General features: G+C 39.3%; 1 protein-coding gene across 1 annotated transcript in view; it reads right to left on the bottom strand.

Annotated features, from left to right (window-relative positions):
* LOC108896236 (calmodulin-lysine N-methyltransferase) overlaps positions 1–20,028 on the bottom strand; it is a 100,992-nt gene that overhangs the window by 8,774 nt on the left and 72,190 nt on the right. The window contains exons 6-10 of the mRNA XM_018695272.2: positions 18,118–18,181; positions 14,679–14,745; positions 12,074–12,148; positions 3,614–3,677; positions 1,128–1,259 (exon numbers count right to left, since the gene is read on the bottom strand). Coding sequence (XP_018550788.1) covers positions 1,128–1,259; positions 3,614–3,677; positions 12,074–12,148; positions 14,679–14,745; positions 18,118–18,181 — 402 coding nt within the window. The remainder of the gene's footprint in view (positions 1–1,127; positions 1,260–3,613; positions 3,678–12,073; positions 12,149–14,678; positions 14,746–18,117; positions 18,182–20,028) is intronic.

Here is a 20,028-nt window from a genome sequence, read left to right as displayed (position 1 = left end):
GTCTTGTAGCATCTGTGAGTGATTGTGCATGCTAAATGTAGTGAAGGACAAATAGTACAGAGACAAGGAGGAGTGAGATTTTTCTCGCTGAGGTTAAAGGCACTTTAACAAGCATTTTAATGGCCAGTCTGTCCAATTGTCCCACCAGTGTAGGTGAACACGTGAACACCAATTTAGCCCACTCCTTGCTGTCCTGTTCTTCTGTAGCTGTGTGTGTAATGGAGATAACAGCTGGACACCACTTCTTTTAACACTGCCTACTCGTGTGCTTTCTGTCGCTCCTTTTCTCTTTTTCACTCTCCTTTTCTCTCCTTCCCCCTCTCTCTCTCCCTCTCTCACACAGTGCCATGTTAAGGCAGCTTGTTTTTGCTCCGGCATGTCTCACAAAGTGTCTCTAAGTATCAAACGACAGGCTAATCCGCAAGTCTTTATTAAAGCTGAGTGCACATTACGTGACCTGGATTGTTTTTGGTTTCTTTATTAAGCAGCAACACATTTGGCACATTTTCTAGAAAGCAATTGAATTGGGTTAACCAGGTTTTCATCCATTTTAATACAAGTCTGTTTTAATACAACCCTCACATGTTATTGGCCACTGTAAAAATTCAACTGAAGCACTAGACTTCAGCTGTGTCAATTAACCAAATGCATTTTGTCCCCTGTTTTTTTTTTTTTACAGTGTAGTCACCCTTGAAAGAAAAGGCTTCATGGCCTGTCTACAGGCCATGTGAGTACAGTATTAAGGTGGACTTGAAAAAATGAGAATCTGTCCTTTAATTTCCACCAAATTTTGTTACTACTGCTGCCTTGGTTAAAACAGGGAGTCACAAAAAGTGTTGTTTAGCTGCTAGTCAGTGCAGAAACCCATAACCTAAAAACAGTCGATGACCATGTACACTGGTACTATTTTATTGATACTGTAGTTATACTAGTTTTACAAGTTTTATATCAAAACATGAAAATGTGACATTCTAAATCTAAGGTGAGAAAGTAAACAATAATTTATTTTATGGATTCGACAAGTAATTTGCCTGCATCTAAGAGTCAACTTCAAATGTCTTATTTTCATCCAGTACTTTGGAGTCCTGCTGACTGAGTGTCTTTCTATTCTTGGACATGCTTCTTACCTTTAAATGAACATCCCAGACCTGAGCGTCATACTGCTGGTGTTGAGAGACGCAGAGTCCGGCCTGCTGGGCCAGTTGACAAAACAGTCTCTGAGTTTCACCTCGCAGTGGAGCGAACACCAACGCCATGCCCTGGGTGGAAAACAAGAGGAGGGTAAGTACTTTAGGAGTCGGAGAATATTTGATGTGTAGTGCACAGTGCATTTATCAGGTATGTCACATATATTTTTACACCTCATTTTTCAGAAAATTTGTCGTTTAGAATCAGAATCGACTTTATTGGCAAGTAAGTTTACACATGCAAGGAATTTGTCTTGGTATATCGGTGCTAAAAAACAGAGATAGTAATCAAAGACAGAACGTAGAAGTAAGAGTAAAAGCAAAAAACAAATACTATATTTACAAGGAACATAAATATACTTAGAGTAGTTTAGAGTTAGTTGCTGGTAAGTCTCTCTTTCCTTGATTTTTGCCAGGTACATACAGTATTAGATGATAAACTGAAAAATTAAAGCTCTACTAATCCAATCAACCATGGAAATGTGAACACACACATGTGGTGTGAATTTGTCAACTCCTGTATGTGACTTGTTTGAGTGTTTGTGACTGTGTGTGGTAGAGAGAGAGAAAGAGAGAGTGTTTCTGTGCATCACAGATGTCCTGCAAATACTAAGAGGATTAAACAAGAGGTTCAAAGTTTCTTTGAAATCCTTCAGCTTTCAGTTTTATTTCATGTTGATCGTGTTATTATTGTTTTAATTAAATAGAGCAAAGAGGGATGCTCAAACACACACAACACACAACAGACGCATACGCCAAACACAGACAAAGAAATGCACGCTGACACAACACAAGCTAAGTGAACACAAAGGCAGGGAAAACAGCAGGATCACCCTCTTTGACAGATGATTTCTCATCTGTATATCCAGTTGTTTTTTTTTTTCTCAAAACCCTCCCTCTCTCTTTAAAAAGCAAAAGCAAACAAACAGACAAAATTCCTCCCAACACTAATCAGCTGATTAAGGGGGATCCAACCCACCGGATGGACTACCTTTGTCAGAAACAACAAATTAGTGCCATTAGATGGGAGAATTAATTGTTGCTTTGTTAATTGTTTAATCAGCTTAGCAAATTATTAAATATTTGGCAAAGCTTGTTGTGGCAGCAACTGTCTGATGGCCGACACTCAAATCATATTAGCCCCTGAATTATCTCCGCTGGATTAAAGAGAGAGAGACATGAAGAGAGACTTAACACAGATGTACAACACCAGCCAGATGTCGTGTCTGTCATTCGACCACATCAGCTTCGGCATTCAACTGCAACCGAGACACATTTTCAGGTTGTAGGTGTTACTGCGCATGTCACAGTCTGAAATGTCAGCTGAGGAAATGTATGTTATTGCTGGCAACAATTTGTATGTAATAATATAATCTTTTATTCTTTTTTTATTCTATAATCTTTTTTAGCTACCTGCACTCTCTGAAACAAAGGTAATAACGCTGTGTGGTACAGTGAAGCTTTGGTTTTCCGTTCCCAGATTCTGAGATATCCATCGCTGAGATTTCTGCTTCAACCCCAATAAAATGGAAGTGAATGGGATTTCCTTCAAGGTGCTGACAGCACTTAAAAATGACATTTAAAAATTACAACAGCAACATGTCTTTTCAGAAACAGCGTCCATTTGTGCTGGATTATCCACTGTACATGCAGTCAGCAGTTTTCATAGGGACTATTTCTTCTATAGAGAGTAGTTCTGGTGAAAACAGTTCGCAGCAAGATCTGTGGCTTATTCAGAGAAACACAGATAGTGTTTCTGAAAACAGAGGTTGCTAATGAGTTTGTTTAGTTTTTTGTAATTTGAATGAACTGATCCTTAAGGGCTTGAAGCGAAACCTCGTCAGAACGTCTCTATAAAAGATTTCAAACAAGATCCAAGGTTGAGATTCTTTCCTCCATTTTCTCTCAGTCCATTTTTTTCTACACTTTCATCATTACCATTGCTCTCTCTTTACGCCCTCATCCCTTCCCTCCTGTGCCCCCCCTCCCTTCCCTTCAGTAACATTTCCACATCTCTTTCATAAACAGATATTCCCAATCCCACTCTGGCCTCTGTGCTCAAAACACACCCCTCTTCCTCTAAGATGAATATAAGTCTCAACCCTATCTCTTCCAGCCTTTCGCTTTTTTCCCCCCATTTGCTTTGGCTGTCACAGCATGGGGTCTTATCGCTAGGCCAAAAGGGAGAAGTTGCCTCAGATTTATGATTAAGGGAAGGCATGAGAAAGAGAGAGAGATGGAGATCAGAGCGATGCATTCAAGTTGCTCATAATAAGCATTAAAGTGTTACATGATATTAATCCTGTCAGACTATTAATGTGTATAGGGTTTGGGGCGAGGCCTAATTATGATTGAGAAGAGTGGGTGGTGATTTACAGAGGCAAACACACACATATGCACATACACACACATACAAACACACTTACGTTGGGTTGCAGTAATCTCCTTATAGCATCAACCAGGCTGGCTCTGTACTGGTCGAGAAACAAACTGAAAGGAGGGGAGAAGGAGAGTCGGGTTAAAATGCATTCGTACGATAGCAGCTCCAGATAAAGCGGCAGGCTATTTATTTTCTTTTGTTTACAAATAAATCCACCAACAGGAGGAGGGGAAAAACAATTTGCATGAGTAAGATGCTCTTCCTTTTTTGTTTACGTCTGAGTTTTCCGTGCGATTCCACCTCAGCCTGCCGTCAAGGTGCTGAAAGGAATGCAGAACATCAGAAAATCCAACGTGCACAGATACCATCGCCTACAGTAAACACATGCACAAGCACACACATGTATGTGCAGACACACACTTTTTCTGAGATACTTCAAAGCGCCACAAAGCACCTTGAATTTGTGGAATTAATACCTGGAATGTGCGCTCTGCAGTTAATATGAAGACATAAGAACAAAAACAACAAAGGAAAGGAAAAAAATGTTAAGAAAATCTAATTAACTGGTTCCATTGTACATTAAACGCCACTGTGCTGTAATTTCCATTAGGTGTAAGAGAGAAAGCGTATATGTTTTTCCTTATGTGAATTAGACCATTTGTGCATGTATGTTTGTACAGTTTCACGCACAACAACATTAGCGTATTTTAATGACAGACATACCATACATCCAATTATCATGTTGCTAATGTATGATGATGTTTGTGTGCAGGGTTAAGAGTAGTCATGAACAAAAAGTGATTTAGAGACTGTTAATGTAAAGATGAGTCTATAGGCCTTTTTTTTCCCTGAAGGGGCAGATTGAATGAATCAGAGAATGACGGAAAACATAGACTGACACATAGATGAGGACTTGGACTTGAGAATGGCTTCTTGATGGCATTTAGGGCATATTTTAGTAACAGAATAACAACTAAGCCAAAATGTTTCACTGAAAAAATGTTGGTATTTATATATAATTGGGTTTAAACTTGACCAACTGAGGGAGAGAGGGACAGGATGTACTGTCTAAAGAATTAAAATAACATGCTGACTAAGAAAAAATACCTTCTGAGTCTGAAGGTGAGAGTTATAAATGCCATTATCAAGGTTTTGTACTAATGTTCAGTTGTTCAACTCTAACAAAAACAGGACATTACATTAGAACATTAGTTGCTGATTGTGAGGAAAACATTCCTGTTGACTAGTTTATACCTAAATCATAGAGGATTGAATGGGAATGTATTTCTCTTGTCAAGTGAAACTTCATAATAATAGAATAACTTTGGTGTCTGATACAATTACGATACTGTAGTGCCATGGACATCAAGAGAAAAAATTTGTTTAGTCAGTCTCAGTCACTCTTCTGCTGTACATCAGTATTTTATAAATAAAAATAAATTATCAGCAGCTTCACACCCTGCAAATAAGCCATTATGTTTGATAGAGATAAAACGGAGCTACTACCCAAAAAAAACGAGGGAAATTGGAAGAGGCTAGGAAGTGGGTTTCTAGTATTTTTTCTTCAAAATTAAATTACTCTTAGAGCTACAAGAACATTTCTGAGAGTTTCAGTGGAAAGAAAGAGAAATGTGGGTTTAATACAGATATAGTCTGAAAAGTGACACACTGAGGTTTTAATTTCTTTATCCCAGTATAATTCACCTTTTTAAAACATGTTGATTTCATGTAACAGTGACAGTTTTTGGATGGGATGGAGATTTGTGCAACACACACACACACACCCCAAATCACTCTAATCATTCTAAACAAAGTAACACCTGTTTCTATATCCACAATGACAAATTTCAATCCATTATGCAAGGAGTAGTGCACTATGTGTGCGTGTGGGAGTGTGTGCGCATGTTTGTCCGCACCTATTATCACAGATGAGAGTGGAGTAATTTGACTAAAATGCAACAATACAGTGCAGATTTGACATAATCCCACACATCCGTCCAACTGGCCAGTGGAGTGGCAATCTGGACGCAAGTTTCCAATCGCAGCTTCTGACCTTTCCTCGTTCAAAATCCTCTGATCCCAGTGAGGATTCAGAGGTACATGTCACAGCTTCTCCTCACTGCATATCAGCCCATACACTAATGTAATATGTTTCAGAGGACATACATGATAAATGTTGCAAAAGAAAAAAAGAGCAGCACCGCAGGCTCTTACATATGCGTTAAGTTTATTATTTTTTCTACGGTTAGACAGAGGTGTGAAGTTTATTTGACTTGAAAGGTGAGAGGTTCGTGTTTGGTTTGTTTTGCCAAAGATATCAGTTGACAGGACAAGTGAGTGGTAATGAAAACAAGGAAGTGAGCTTGGGTGGAGGTAACAGCTGAAAAACACACACACATACACACAGAGGGCAGGGGAAGGACAATGTGTTATTTAGAGGGCAATAGTTAAAGACACAGACAAGAACAAAACATAGCAAAATAGAGAAGGTAAGATATATTGTGTCATTACTGATGAAAGATGTTCCCTTTTCTCCTATTATATAAGGTTCCATTTATTTGCATATAATATATATATATATATATATATATATATATAATATATATATATATATATATATAAAATGATTTTCTTGATGATTTTCTTTCTTCTCAGAGCAATATTTTACAGTCTATTACACTGTTTTATAATGTCAGGCTAACATTTATATACTCTCAAATTGAGTGGTGTCCCCCTTTAAGGTCACCACTGGTGCCCCGAGACTGTCAGAGGCCTATTGTCTCATGCTGACCCCTCCCACCCAGGACAGCCCAGTGAACTCCAGTCGTAACTGACTGGATGTCAAAGGGCACAACACGGGCGTGTGTGAAAGAGAGTGTGGCTGCTATTTTTGTCTGCTTATACACATATGTGAACGTACAGGATGTCGTCAAAGCTACAAGGGTGAGACCATTGAAACACATGACATCATCTACCGCACCTTAGTTTCCCAAGAGGAAATTTAAGGGTTAAGATGCAAGAGTGTATGTATTATGCACTAGGACATTAAAACATATTACCTAACTATTTATTTCAAATTTTATGACATATAGCGTAATTACAGTATCATATATTAGTCTGTTTCATGACTCGTGGTGTCTGTTATCACCTCTTTGTCCTTAAATCCAAAATGAGCCAAAGAAAAACATGCAAGACAGATATAATATCCCCCATTTTGTCAAAATCAGATCAATTGTTTTGTACTAAACCCTCTCATCAATGTCAAGATTTGAAACAACAACTTTTCTGTTATTGATCAGATTAACATGACTGAGTGATTCTTTTAATCCTTTTCAGTATGATTCCTATTTTCTTTGAATTTTGTTTACAAGTATTTTCTTCTTCTACTGTACTTTAAAAAAAACACATGCGCTGATACATGGGAAAACAAGACTAAACCATTTAAGAACAACAACAACGACAAAAAACCCACACACAAAAAGTACACCTAGAGTACAACACACACTAACACTAAATATAGAGCTAGTGGACTGCAGTGCAGAAAGTGTATTAACCTGACCCCTTTAAAAAAACAGTTAATACCAAAACTGTCAGACAGCACAACACTGCTTTCACTCATTCATCCTGGAGTATACAAGGGCGTGGGTGTGTGTGCGCGTGTGGCTGAATGTGTTACGCTAATCACATTCTTAGAAAGTGACTTACACAGTTCTTGGCAAAGACAACAAGCGTGCCTCTAAGAATTGTTCTGCTGAAGTGGTAAAAAGGCTGAACACCTTGTGTTTTTTTTGTTCATATTTTCTGAATCTAAGTAAAATCAGTTAACATACCACTGAGATCAGCTATCAGCTTTTCTTTTTCAGAATTATAGCATCTCTGAATACTTATCAGCACTGTTAACAGGAACATGAATGAGATCTGAGCAACACAAGTTATGACATGTTGATTCAATATTTCTCAGTGGCACAGTTAAGCCTAGATGACACAAAAGGGTTGAGATATTTTTTGTAAACTGTCTTTATCATTTATTCAAATCTTATCAGTTTCAATAAAAAAAAAGAATTTTCTTATTACTTTAGTGTGATCAAAAACAAAAATGGTTCCATAATGTCCACAAAATTCTAATAATTTCAGTGTGGACTAACACTGTGTGTGACACAAAAACAACAGGGCTGACACTGATTCATTAGGCAAATAAAAGAAAAAAAGTACTGCAATTCTGCAAGAAATTATATGATTGAGACAGAGAAAAGACAAACAAAAGAAAATAGTTCTTCTATATATGTGTTGGAAACGAACAGTTGTTTAATTATAAGTAAATGCCTCTAAGAATCATTACTGAATGAGGAGAAAAAGAAATGCAATAAATCATGACTTGGCTGAATAAATTACTTGGTTGTTTTTTCTACAGACAGTAAAATATTAACTTAATTTGTATCAGCAATATGTTCCACAACAGACTCCAACAGAATATAATAAAGCATCAAAACTAACTTCAGATCCTTCATGATCTACAAGCACCTTTTTTTTTTTGTCTAAACATCATCAAAAGTGCCACAGATTGTAACTACATACTGTCCAGGGTGATACAACTGTGCCTAATTATCACATAGAGATTTCAACAAAGACATCTTTGAGTTTTGTGTGTGTGTGTGTGTGTGTGTGTATCGTAATGTAGCCAAAGTTAGCTCTTACGTGTAACACAAAAGAGCTGTGTGTGCATAAAAAGTGCATGTGTGAATGTACAAGATGCAAATGACATAGATATAGTACAAAAATAGAAAAATGCACACATATGCATTTTGCACAACTCTCACACACACAAACAAGGCTTTATCTCAGTGCCCACACATGGACAGCTTTTGGAAAAAGCAGACATGCCAACATCCCAGCCAAGGATTCTCTGCCATCCACATGCCCACTGCAGGAATCCCTCTCTCTCCTCTCTCTATATCTCTCTCCCTCGCTATCTCTCTCTGTCCCACACACACACACACACACACACACACAGACTGTACTGTAGATGTGAGGAGGCACACAGTGCTCCACTATTCCTGCACTACTGTCTGTCTTTCTCTCTTAGATATCAACTGTCAATGATTATACTCTTGGAAAACTGATGAGACATTAAGATCTCCATAATGAAACAGTTAAACATTCATTCACCGCTGGAGACAAGATGTCTCCTGTTTCCACTAGAATGTCCATTCTCAGTGGATGAGAACTCCACCCCAGCCTCCTCTTAAGATGGACTTTGTCGCTCTATAATACATCACCTAACCTCCTCCTTTGCTCCTGTTATAATCACTATACCCACTAGAGGCCCAATAATGAAACAAAACTATTGTCCTATGGGCTCACTTTTTACAGAAGAACAGTATAGATCAAGAAGAACAAGAAGTGTATTTCAAGAGGTTTAATACCAAACATTCTCTAAAATTACTGCCAGCAGCAGTGGTGTGGAACTTTCCTATTTTTTGTGACAAATCAGCATGACTACTGTAAATGAAGGCTACATTATATATATACATATATATATATGAAGGACAATAGGGACATTTTTTTTCCACCAAAGGTTATTCTGTCTCACCAGAAGTTATTTTACATAACCATAGCGCTGTCTTTAATCAATGGAGATTCTGCTGAGACCTCTACAATTTACTAACCTATGATTCAGACCTTGAATTATATTTTTCTCATTTGTGACATTACACAGAGAGGCAGATCATAATGTCTTATTCAAGTGGTGCATGCAAATTCATCATGTTAAAAAGTTGGTGAAGCAGTCAGCAGTGCGACAGTCATACTTTAACAGCACTTAAATACATCTCTAACGGCAAAATCCACTCCAAGACTCCACAATTCTTCTTTTGCATAATACCCCCCTCTTAAATAGACAGAATATCCAAAGTAGTTAGCATATAATGCAGGACTGATACACAACGCTTCACAAAACTCCTTCTCCTTTCCTCACTTCCCTCCTCTCTTCTCAGCTGTGGTTCCATTGCTACTGGTAGGAGCTATAATTAATCTGAGTGGAAGCTGTGTTGTTGACCTTTTCGCAGGTGATCATCACAATGACGTGCCCGTTAATCGGTCAGCCATCACTCTTCAACCACCACCACTGCAATTATCACACACTCACATACACGCACAGAAAAGATGGCACCACACACAAAAACATCTTGCAGCACGCACACATGTACAGACCCATGGCTAAAGCATGCATCTCTGCTGAGAGAAATGGGCAATCTGAAGAACCCATGATATCAAAAATTCACATGCAATTTACTCTGCTCTCACACTATCTGCTTCTATCTGTCATACACACATGCATATATACTAGTCCACTGTAAAATATCCTCTATTAGTGGCCTGCTCTCTTTCTCTCTCTGGCTGCTGTACCTGACTATTACCGGTAATGACCATGACATTACAATAATGATAACTTCGTTTGCTAATGCTGCACTTAGCACACACGCACACATTCGTGCAGATAGGAACACACATGCTGTACACAAGTTGACTTTGTTCAGTGTTTATGAAGCTGGAAAATAGTCAAAAGTACTTTTGCTTTAACCATGCAAACATGTCCATCTTTGCAGTGGGCCGTGTGTGTGTGTTTTTATGTGCGTGTGTGAATGTGAGTGTACAGGTGTGGTGGAGGGTAAACGGACATAAATGCCGCTTACTCACATCTAAAAATCTGCCTTCCAGTCCTTACACACCAAGCTCAACCTTCATCGATATAGCAAAGACATGAATCAAGACAGCCAAACACCATCTGGAGCCTGCAGCATCTCATCGACTGGTACTTCACCACTGCAGAGTTTTTTGGGGGGGTTTTTTTCGCCTGACTCAATGACCTCCACCAGAGGGCTTCCTCTGAGTCTTCTGGCCTAACCACAGAAGGTGTGAGGGTCAAGTTCAGGAGTCCCTCAACGTGTTCCTTTCGTCATCCAACAATAACACCAGTCAAGGTCACCAGTTCTCTTTTCCTGCTAAAATGATCTGAGCAAGCCCCTGCCTCTCCCTCCAGAGTCGTCTAAAGGTTTGCCTGAATCTTGCTGAGGCCAAATTAAAGTACCACTCCATGTCCTGCATGAACTCCTTTCACACCTGTTGTTCATGCCTGTTGTTTTGCTTCAACAGCCACATTGTCTTGGCTTCCTGATATCTGTGCTGATTTTGAGGTGTTCTGGGATGGACATCAGCTCCCTTCACCACTAATGAAGGCTGGGTTGCTACCACGACAAGTACCACAGTGTGTTACCTACATGAGCATTGGAGTACCTCAGCAGGACCTCACCCAGGGTCTATAACAAGGCTGGACCCTCCAAATAATTACACTTTTTCACTTTGTACTGAATCATAGCTTAAGATTCTAAGTTAGCATAACTCACTCACTTGTATTGGAGCAAAAGCCCAGCTGGCTGGTGCACAACTCAGTGTTCTTAAAGATGATAATAATGAGTAATAATAATAATGATAATCAAATAATAAAGTTTTAATATTGTCTAATACTTTTTTATGTCAAATAATATAAGCTGGTATTTTTGTATACCAGTATACCACTTTTTACAGTGTAGGCACACAAGCAAACAAATTCTAAATGTATTATTTATTTCTTTTTTATTTTGACACACTCAAAATGATGATAAAGAGTCAATAAAAGATCATGTTTGATTTTTTTCTTTCTTTTCTTTTTTTTTTTTTTTTTTTTTTTTTTGTCTTTCAGAAAAAGGAGGTATGTAGCCAGGCCTTGGATGCAGTAGTTGCAATAAGCAAGGTTTACCTACACTTTTATTTATCCATACAGTCCTGTCTCTCTGAGTATATAAACAAGTCAAGGTTGTACAAATCATCCCTTCTGATAGCACATACAGTATAACTTGAATCACATTTCAGAGCAACAATTTCTTTCACCAGATCATTCTTACCTTATTTCATATTTTTTACAAGAAAGTCATGGTGCAGAATACACTAAAAATTCTGATGTGTTTTCTTTTCATTTCACACTGTACAACTGAGCAATAAAACAGATGTAACTCTTGATTAGCCACAAGATCTACATTTCAATGACCGATGGGCTAATTGTTATGTTTATGTTGCTCTATCTCTCCATTTCCATCTCCATTTCTGCTCCTCCCTCCATCCGCCCTAAACTCTTTCTTTATCTTACTGTGTCTCCTTCCTTGTCAAGGCGCAATTATTTGCAATTTGCCTAAGTCATCCATTTGCTGGGACACCAAGCATGAAAACGAGGCAATTTGGTGTAAAATGGAGGCAGGCGGGCATCTGAGCATATGTATGTATGTGTGTGAGTGTGTGAGTGTGTGAGTATATGTGGGTGTGTGGAAAAAGGTGGGGAAGGTCCAGGCGCTGGTGGGGGGCCCTGCGAGGACTGTCACGCAAAAGTGAAAATTAATGTCATGGACGCACACACAGGGATAAATCTCTGTGTCGGTGTGTGTGTGTGTGTGTGTGTGTGTCTGTGTGCACCTACCAGTCTGCACACATGACGATGTCAAAGTGATCCTCTAGTGCTGAAATGTCCGACTCACAATCCCATCTCACCACCCTGTAACACACACAGAAAACAGAAAACAGAGTTAAGTATTTTGCAGAGCTGGTGACAGAAGAAAGTCAGAATTTGTGAAACTGCGCGGCGAGCAACAGTGGTTTGTCCGTCTTTTTTGTCCTTCACCGCATCTTTTCTTTTCGCTTTCCACCACTTTGGGCTTCTTGCTCCCTGACACCTCTCTCTCTGACCCCTGCTGTTTTTCTGCTTCAGCAGAGACTTGGAGAAAGCGTCGGGGAGGGACAGCGTGTCATATGCGAGGTAAAGAGAGGGAGCTTCTGACATGACACTTGACATTTACACCATGTGAACACACACACACACACGCACACACACACACAGGGAGAAAGGCTACATCCATACATGTTGCTATTCAATATCCACAGTCCTCTCCCTCTCCTTCTTTCTTTTTTTATTGGAATGACCAATGCCAAAACATGTTGTATATGGTTTACACTATAAGAATAGTGATTCAGAATGCAGGAAAAAAAGATGATGAATAGTTTGTGCAATACTATAAAATATATACTATAAAATCCTATATACACTATAAAAAACACCATAAAAAGAAAATATATATGCAATAGGATGAGCTATACTTATATCAACAGAACAGAGAGAACCATAAAAGAAAAGAGATAAAATAAAAATAATAGAGGTGACTGATCTTCTGCTGGCTTTCCCTCAAAGCTCAGACATATTTTGGTGCCTCTATGGCAATGTCAGCTTCTTCCACAGGTAAGTTTAGGTTTGGCAGTTTGGTGGAGATTGTGTCCAATTGTTGCTATTTGAGCGAGAGGTGTTGCTCTGTCTCAGTGTCAGCAGAAGTGACACAGTTTGCTCTTTGTTTGTCTGTGTCCACCAGTCTCAGTGACCAGATTGTGGTCAGTCACGACTATATTCCATTAATATTTTTCTCAGTTACTGGTGACTCAGACAACCTACCACTTGGCACTGTCTGCTCAGAGCTAAACAGCACTGACGTGTAAAGTTTTTGTAGTTAGATTACCAGTGGCTGATGTGTTTTTTGTTTTCTTTGGCTGTAATTTGGTCGATCCAGATTGTGTATGGACTGTGCTGACGCCGCGTACTGTTCCTCCATCTCTTTTTCCACACCATTTTCCCCCTCTCTTTCTCTCTCTCTCTCTCTCTCTCTGTCAGGCAGATTGGGGGATTATTAATTAGGCATTATTAACACTCAGTAAACAAAACATTAGGCCCCGCTAGAAACACAATCTCGATTCGCGGCAGGAGGTCCCAACACATGCACACACACATACGCGTGCGTGCGCACACACCATCAAGCGACACGCCCCTCCCTCTCCCTCCCCTTGTCCAATCGCATCGTGCCCTTCGCCCTCTCTTGCGGTGCAGCGATGACAGCAGGCATAATCTGAAAAGAAAACAATCAAAGTAATGTAGCCTAATTATACGTTTACTTTTTCACTCCATCTTCCACTCGTGTAAATATGTGCAGGAGGGAGAAATGGAGAGAGAGGGAGAGAGAGAGGAGGTAGGGGAGCAAAACAGTCAGTCAATGGCAAAATGCCTTTTTTGAGACAGGGACAACAATTAACTATGTTTTAGCCCGTCTTGCATATGAGGTGTGTGTGTGTGTGTGTGTGTGTGTGTAGAAAGTTCTCTTGATGGTTTCTGGATGAGAACTCCCTATCAAAGGGAATCATTTCGCTTGGATAACTCTGTGCGTGTGAACACACATACACACACAGAGTATTCTACTTTGCAGTATGTAGCACATAGGGTTTGATCTTTTGTCATTTATTTTTCAAACTTAAAAGCATAGCAATGTAAGAAAAAAATAACTAAAGATAAAAATAAACTCTGGTTTGATTGTATTTGTTTTTGTATGTACAAGAGATTCATACAATACAATGGTGGAAAAGACATGTTGTCCATCTGAAGCTGATCCAAAACCCATCACTCACAGAAACTGGAAAACAGCACAAATTGAACAAAACAATTTCCCATTTATCATCTGAAAATGCCAGCCAATAAAAGTTAAGTCAAATACTGTACAGGTGATGAATAGGTTTAGGTATCTAAACAGGGAAATTAAAACGCACACATACATACATATATGCCTATACAGTAAACTGTGTAGCTTTTGTGTCCCTTACAAACCATGCACTTTAATCTAATATAGTTTTATGTCTGTTTTTGTTACTTCATTAAGGTGGGAAGGTTAGTTGTGTTGTATCTGTGTTGAGCATGACTAGAATACAGCCATGGTTAGGATTTATATTCCCTTTGGGGCCACCCAAACTAAAAATGATTGTGCTCAAGGCACTGTAAAAACATCCACTACACGGTATACAGTAGGTTACGTTTACTCGTTGGCCTGCAGTACAGTATGATGTGGGCCTCAGTCAAAGTGTGCCCTTTTAAGAGAAATATTTGAAAACTACAACAAAGCACTGCACGCTTTCCACTTTTCTAACTGACCGCAGTGATAAAGAGCCCAGAGTAAAAGTCATGCATCTTCCCATAAAGGCTATGAAAATGGTCTCACCTGGCAGATACATGGGTTGACCCAAACTTTCCAGCTTGCCTGTTTCTCTCAGCCAGCCCTCGTACATCTGACACACCATGGTCAAGGATTCATCACAGACAAACATTTTACATCCTCGGTTGTAGGAAATACTTTAAGATCCCATATCATATGCGGTATACCTTCTCTCTATTTGCAAACAGTACATATGGTCAACAATGTTTGGAGCAGATAATTTGGGGAATCACTTTTCACCAGGATCGTCTTACAGTTTTTTTTTCAACAAATAAATATTCTTTTCATCAGAACAGTTTGAAAGGTGTTATAATCACATTAAATTCTACGTAGAGTGTATTTTAATATATATTTGCTAATTCAATTTCATCTTTTCACAAATGCAAGTGTACTGCCAAATATCAAAATTTCTTTGTGTGAACTGTAGCATGTTTGAAATATGAAATGTGGATTTGAGCATGAAGGAAAAAAACACTGGTCATCTACATCTTCTAATCTTCTAATCAGAAGATTCACACTACTGATTGTTCCCGTCAAAAAATGCAATGGTTTTGGAGTGTTCTGTGTCAGAGCTTTATTGAGAGACGCAAACTCTGAGTAAGACCCTCTTTAGGTGAAAACATACATAGTGGACATCCTCATAGAGAAAGCATGAATGACCAGAGATGATCTCTATGGATAGAGAGCCTGCCTGAAGACGCAGATCACAGCAGCCTCTAGTTGGATCAATGGGAAGGCTTTTAACCACAGATATACACACTCACATCGTCGCTTCTCACAAACACACACATGCAGATGAACACGCACAAAGGCAGGGCGATTGATGTCAAGTTGTCTATTAAGACACTGGCTTGTGGAGTTGCAAAGCAATTCAATTAGGATTTCCTTGTCTTTAGAGCCTGCAAAGAGCTGAGACAAATCCAATCGACAAAGACAGAGAGCAAGGGAGAAACAGAGTGAGATAGAGTGAGAGAGAGAGAGAGAGAGAGCAGGAACGTGTGATAAGTTGATAGATGAATTGATAGCTGGAGAGCCAATCCAAAATCAAAGAGGCCTCCCAGACACAGATACACAGTAATATGTAGGTTAGCCCACATTTATATACAGGCACACATCCACAAATGTAAGCGCACACACACACACACACACACACAAATACTGGACAACTGTGCATCAGTGTGTTATGCATAGGGATGACAGGGTGAAGAGCAGAGCAGCTTACTGTAATCTCATCACTAGCACACTACTGGGGGAGAGGTCAGCACATGCACACAAGTTGAAAACACACACAACGAAATAAAGAGGAAAAAGTGAAAGAGAGAGAAAGGAGGAGAGAGAGATTTGAGTATTATTGACCATTAAAGTGGAGGAATATTTGCTCCCATCACTTGAAGCAGACAAGTAGCAGCCAATGACATGCATCAATCATTCTTAATGGAACATTTCAATTGATTTTTAACATGAGTATTCAAGGTCATAGCAGCACAGTCGCTCCTCTCTGTGGTATGTATTTGTGTGTGTTTCTGCACTATAAATGAGATCTACAACTTCTAAGGAAAGGGAAATATCTATTCTCTAGATACAGTATATGTAACTAAATGTCGTCTATTCACAACTTCTTTCTCTGAATTATCTTCTCATCTATTTCACTGAATAAAACTGAGCACTATCACAACTCACAATCTCTTTCTATTGTAACACTAGCCCCACAATAAGGCCATGCGAGACAAACAGTGGCCATTAGCACAAGGCTAAGACCAGCAGCTTCCTCAGTGAGAGGAAATGCCACATGGTGCCTGCAGTGTGTGAATGGGCCAATTTGGCTGAGCCCAGAACAAATTATTTGTCTTTCTCAACGCTCCCTCTCTCTTTCTGTGTGTGTTCGATCCATTCTCGCTATGATTTCACTTACAATTCTCTCTATGTGTTTGTTCTGTGAAACAAAGCAGCTGGTCAATGGTGTATTGTTTGTGTGCCCTTGTGTGTGTGTGTGTGCTTTACAGGCTCCATAATGTTATTGTTTGGTCTTATTGTGATCAGTAAAGGAGCACTGTAGCTGGCTGAGACAGATATATTGTAAGCAGAGCAAAATATGGAAGTGCCACGTTGGTCAACGGGGAAGAAATGTGTATTTATATTTCCTGCTTTTGTGAAAGAACTGTAATGAGTCAGAGCGTCTTTTTCTTGTCTGTATAGTTGAGTGAATAAAGCAAGATCTGGAAGGATGGGAGAAAAAGGACAGGAATGATGAAAGATGATGGGAAGAAAAGAAAAAGAGGGAAGGAAAACAAGAGGCTACAAAGGAGATCAGGCGGGGACATGTGTAAAATGGAAAAGAAGAGAAAGCTGACAGAGCTGATCAATAACCCACTCAAAGAACAAATGTTGGCCAAAAAAAAAAAAAAAAAAAAAAAAATCGGACCTAAAGATTTGTCCCAAAAACTTAATTATAGGCCTAAACCTTAACCACACACAAAAACATTTTAAACAAACCTTGATTGTTCCTGCTTCCAAAACACTCATCAAGCCCTTACCCTAGCCTTAGCATTAGATGAAGTCTCAAACAAAATCTGACAGGATGGCAATTACTGTGCTCTTAACTTGGCATTGTGGGCAGCTAGGATTGGTAGATGCCATGTTGAGCACTAGTGCTGGATATTTGTCACTGTGGGTGCCCCATCTGCTGCTTTTGCCTAAAGATAAAAGAGGTGGATGGCTATTCTTCCCTCACTCCAACACAATCTCTGGTTTCAGGGCTGAAACACCAAGGTTACAGTACACAATATTCTTTGCAGTTATGATACAGCCTCAAAGAGACAGTGGATAGCTAGAGCTGGGCCACTGGAAAAATATATCGCATAAGAAATTCATCTTGATCTCATTGCATGGAAGAGATTAAATCAGTAACACAATGTACTATATATATATATATATATAATATATATATATATATATATATATATAAAGGCACACATTACAGACTCAAAAACCTTGTGTCTAAATTTGTGATTTGTGAAATGTAACTGTATGAAAAAGACACTTGTGTGTTAATATCAACTATTACATGTTAAATGCTCTTACACATGTGACATAACATGTTAAACTGTTGTCCCTTACAAAAAAGTCACGTCATCTGTGTTTTTAAATAAAAACGTCTCACATTTTAAGTACAATATGAAAATCAGAAATGTAATGTAATCTATATCATGTTAATATATTGTGTGCCATGGGTCCATGTGGTTGTTTACTATATATGTGAACTAATGTGATTTTTATGTAAGGGAATCAATAAACAGACACATTTTCTATTTGAAAACCCAATAGAAAAGACACAGTTACTCACAGAAACAAATCCATATGAATGCATATAAATAAATGTAAGCCAGAGGAATGAGGCAGAGATAGAGAGATAGAAAGAGAAGAAGAGAGGACGATGAAAGGATACTCTGAATGGACTTCTCGTTCCCATCTGATAGCAGAACTTCCTTCACGTCAGCACAAATGGCAACCTGAGAGACAGAGAGACAGGAAAGAGACAGAGAAATGAAACAACATTGAACAAAAGAACAAAACCAAAAGCACCCTTAGATGAAGCAAACATCTGCACACACACACACACACAATAATGACATAATCATATCTACAAAGCCTCACTCTTGGCAGCCTGGCCCATCCTACCCTCTCTCTCCATTGCTCCCTCTCCTCCCTGCCATTTCCCTCTCTATCTTCACCCCATTTTTATGTCTGCATTATTTTAATCATTCAATCAAATCAGTCAATACTTTTATCATTGTGGCTAGCGGTGGGGGCTGCTATCTTGCTATCACTCTGTTCAGTAATTGCATTGTGACAGGGGATGATGGCAAGCGCAGAGCCTTTTCATTTGACGCTGGGTGTTTATCGGGCCGAGCCATCACTCCGTTCGCCGCTGTCACTCTGCACTCGGCTCGCCGGGCCTGCCTGATGCCCTTCATATAACTTTGCGGTGCAGACTATGAGAAACGAAGAGAAAGAGAGGAAGAGGGAGGGAGACAGGAGAATGGATAGAAAGCTTTGTGCTGCGCTATGTGTCTCTGTGAGGGAGATGTAGATAGAGAGGTGTGTGCTTTACTATAACCTCATCTTTTCACATTTTCTTTTCTTTGCAGATGCTATTTTTTATATCAGCAAGTATGTGTCAGGCTGTCAATTTCCGTTAAGGAGCGCGTGTGTGCATATACACATGGGTGAGTGTAAGTGCAAGTAGCTATTGTGCTCGTATGCGCACAAATCCTATAGGGTTGATTCAATGTAATCTTGACTTGTATGGCATATAGAATATACATGATGTAGTATATCTACTGTATGAAAATTTCTGAAACAAATAGAAGACACACGCACACATGCTTTCACGCACACGGACACACACACACACACACACACACACACACATGTTCAGCCGCTGCAGGGTGTGTGAGGGGGTCACTGAGTGCTGTGCGTTCTACCATCTGCTCAAATGGAGGAAGGAACCTCCAGGCTGAACCAGGGCATCCAGCTGAAAGATCAAGAGTCCAACCTGGCAACCCATTAGCTACACCCCACCACCCACCACCAACACTATACACACATGCAGGCTGTTTCAAATACGACATCCTACTCTAAACAAATGCTATTAAAATGTTAAACCACAAACCATTTGTTTTATGTGTTTTAGCAGCTATACCTACAGAATTGTTCTCTTCTGTGTGTTTTGTCACTGATATGTTTTGGACCGGCCTGGTAGAATAAGAACTAGTTTTGCAGATTTCCAATAAGAGAGAGGAAGGCTCAGGCTGATACAGAGATTGGTTAGATGATAAAAAAAGAGAAATATAAGCCTCTGCCTGTATGAAGTAGGCCTATGTACTAAATGTCCTATTTATAGCCTATATTTCAAAGAGTTGTATTAACTCTCTTTGCATTCAGAGAACTTCAGAGGGGAAGAACGTGGAGCGCTGTAGAATGGAGACACAGAGAAGTGAAGGGATATTAAACTTGAAAGCCAAGTTATTAACAGAGAAAAAAAGTGCATCGTTGAAGATCATTGCAATTTTCTCAGCTTCAGTTATTACAGTGCTGTGAACCTTGATTTGAATGCAGGTATTCTTTTCATCAGGCTGTCTAATGTAATGGCTTTAAGGCATTTGCCATAAAGTTTTTGGTTGAGAAGCAATTTGATCAAGCAATTCTTGATGTTAAGATTTGCATGGACACTAGAGGGAACATTGAGAGATTACCACAGTTAAATTAGGGGAATATGGACGTCAGCACCAACTTTTGTGACAATCTATCTGATAGTTGTTGAGACATGTCACTCCTATCAAAAAATGTCGGCCTG

This window comes from Lates calcarifer, linkage group LG16_LG22, assembly GCF_001640805.2.
Source record: "Lates calcarifer isolate ASB-BC8 linkage group LG16_LG22, TLL_Latcal_v3, whole genome shotgun sequence".
NCBI classification, from domain to species: Eukaryota; Metazoa; Chordata; class Actinopteri; family Centropomidae; genus Lates; species Lates calcarifer.
Note: the sequence above shows the minus strand (reverse complement) of the source record. Positions and strands in the feature narration are given on the sequence as shown.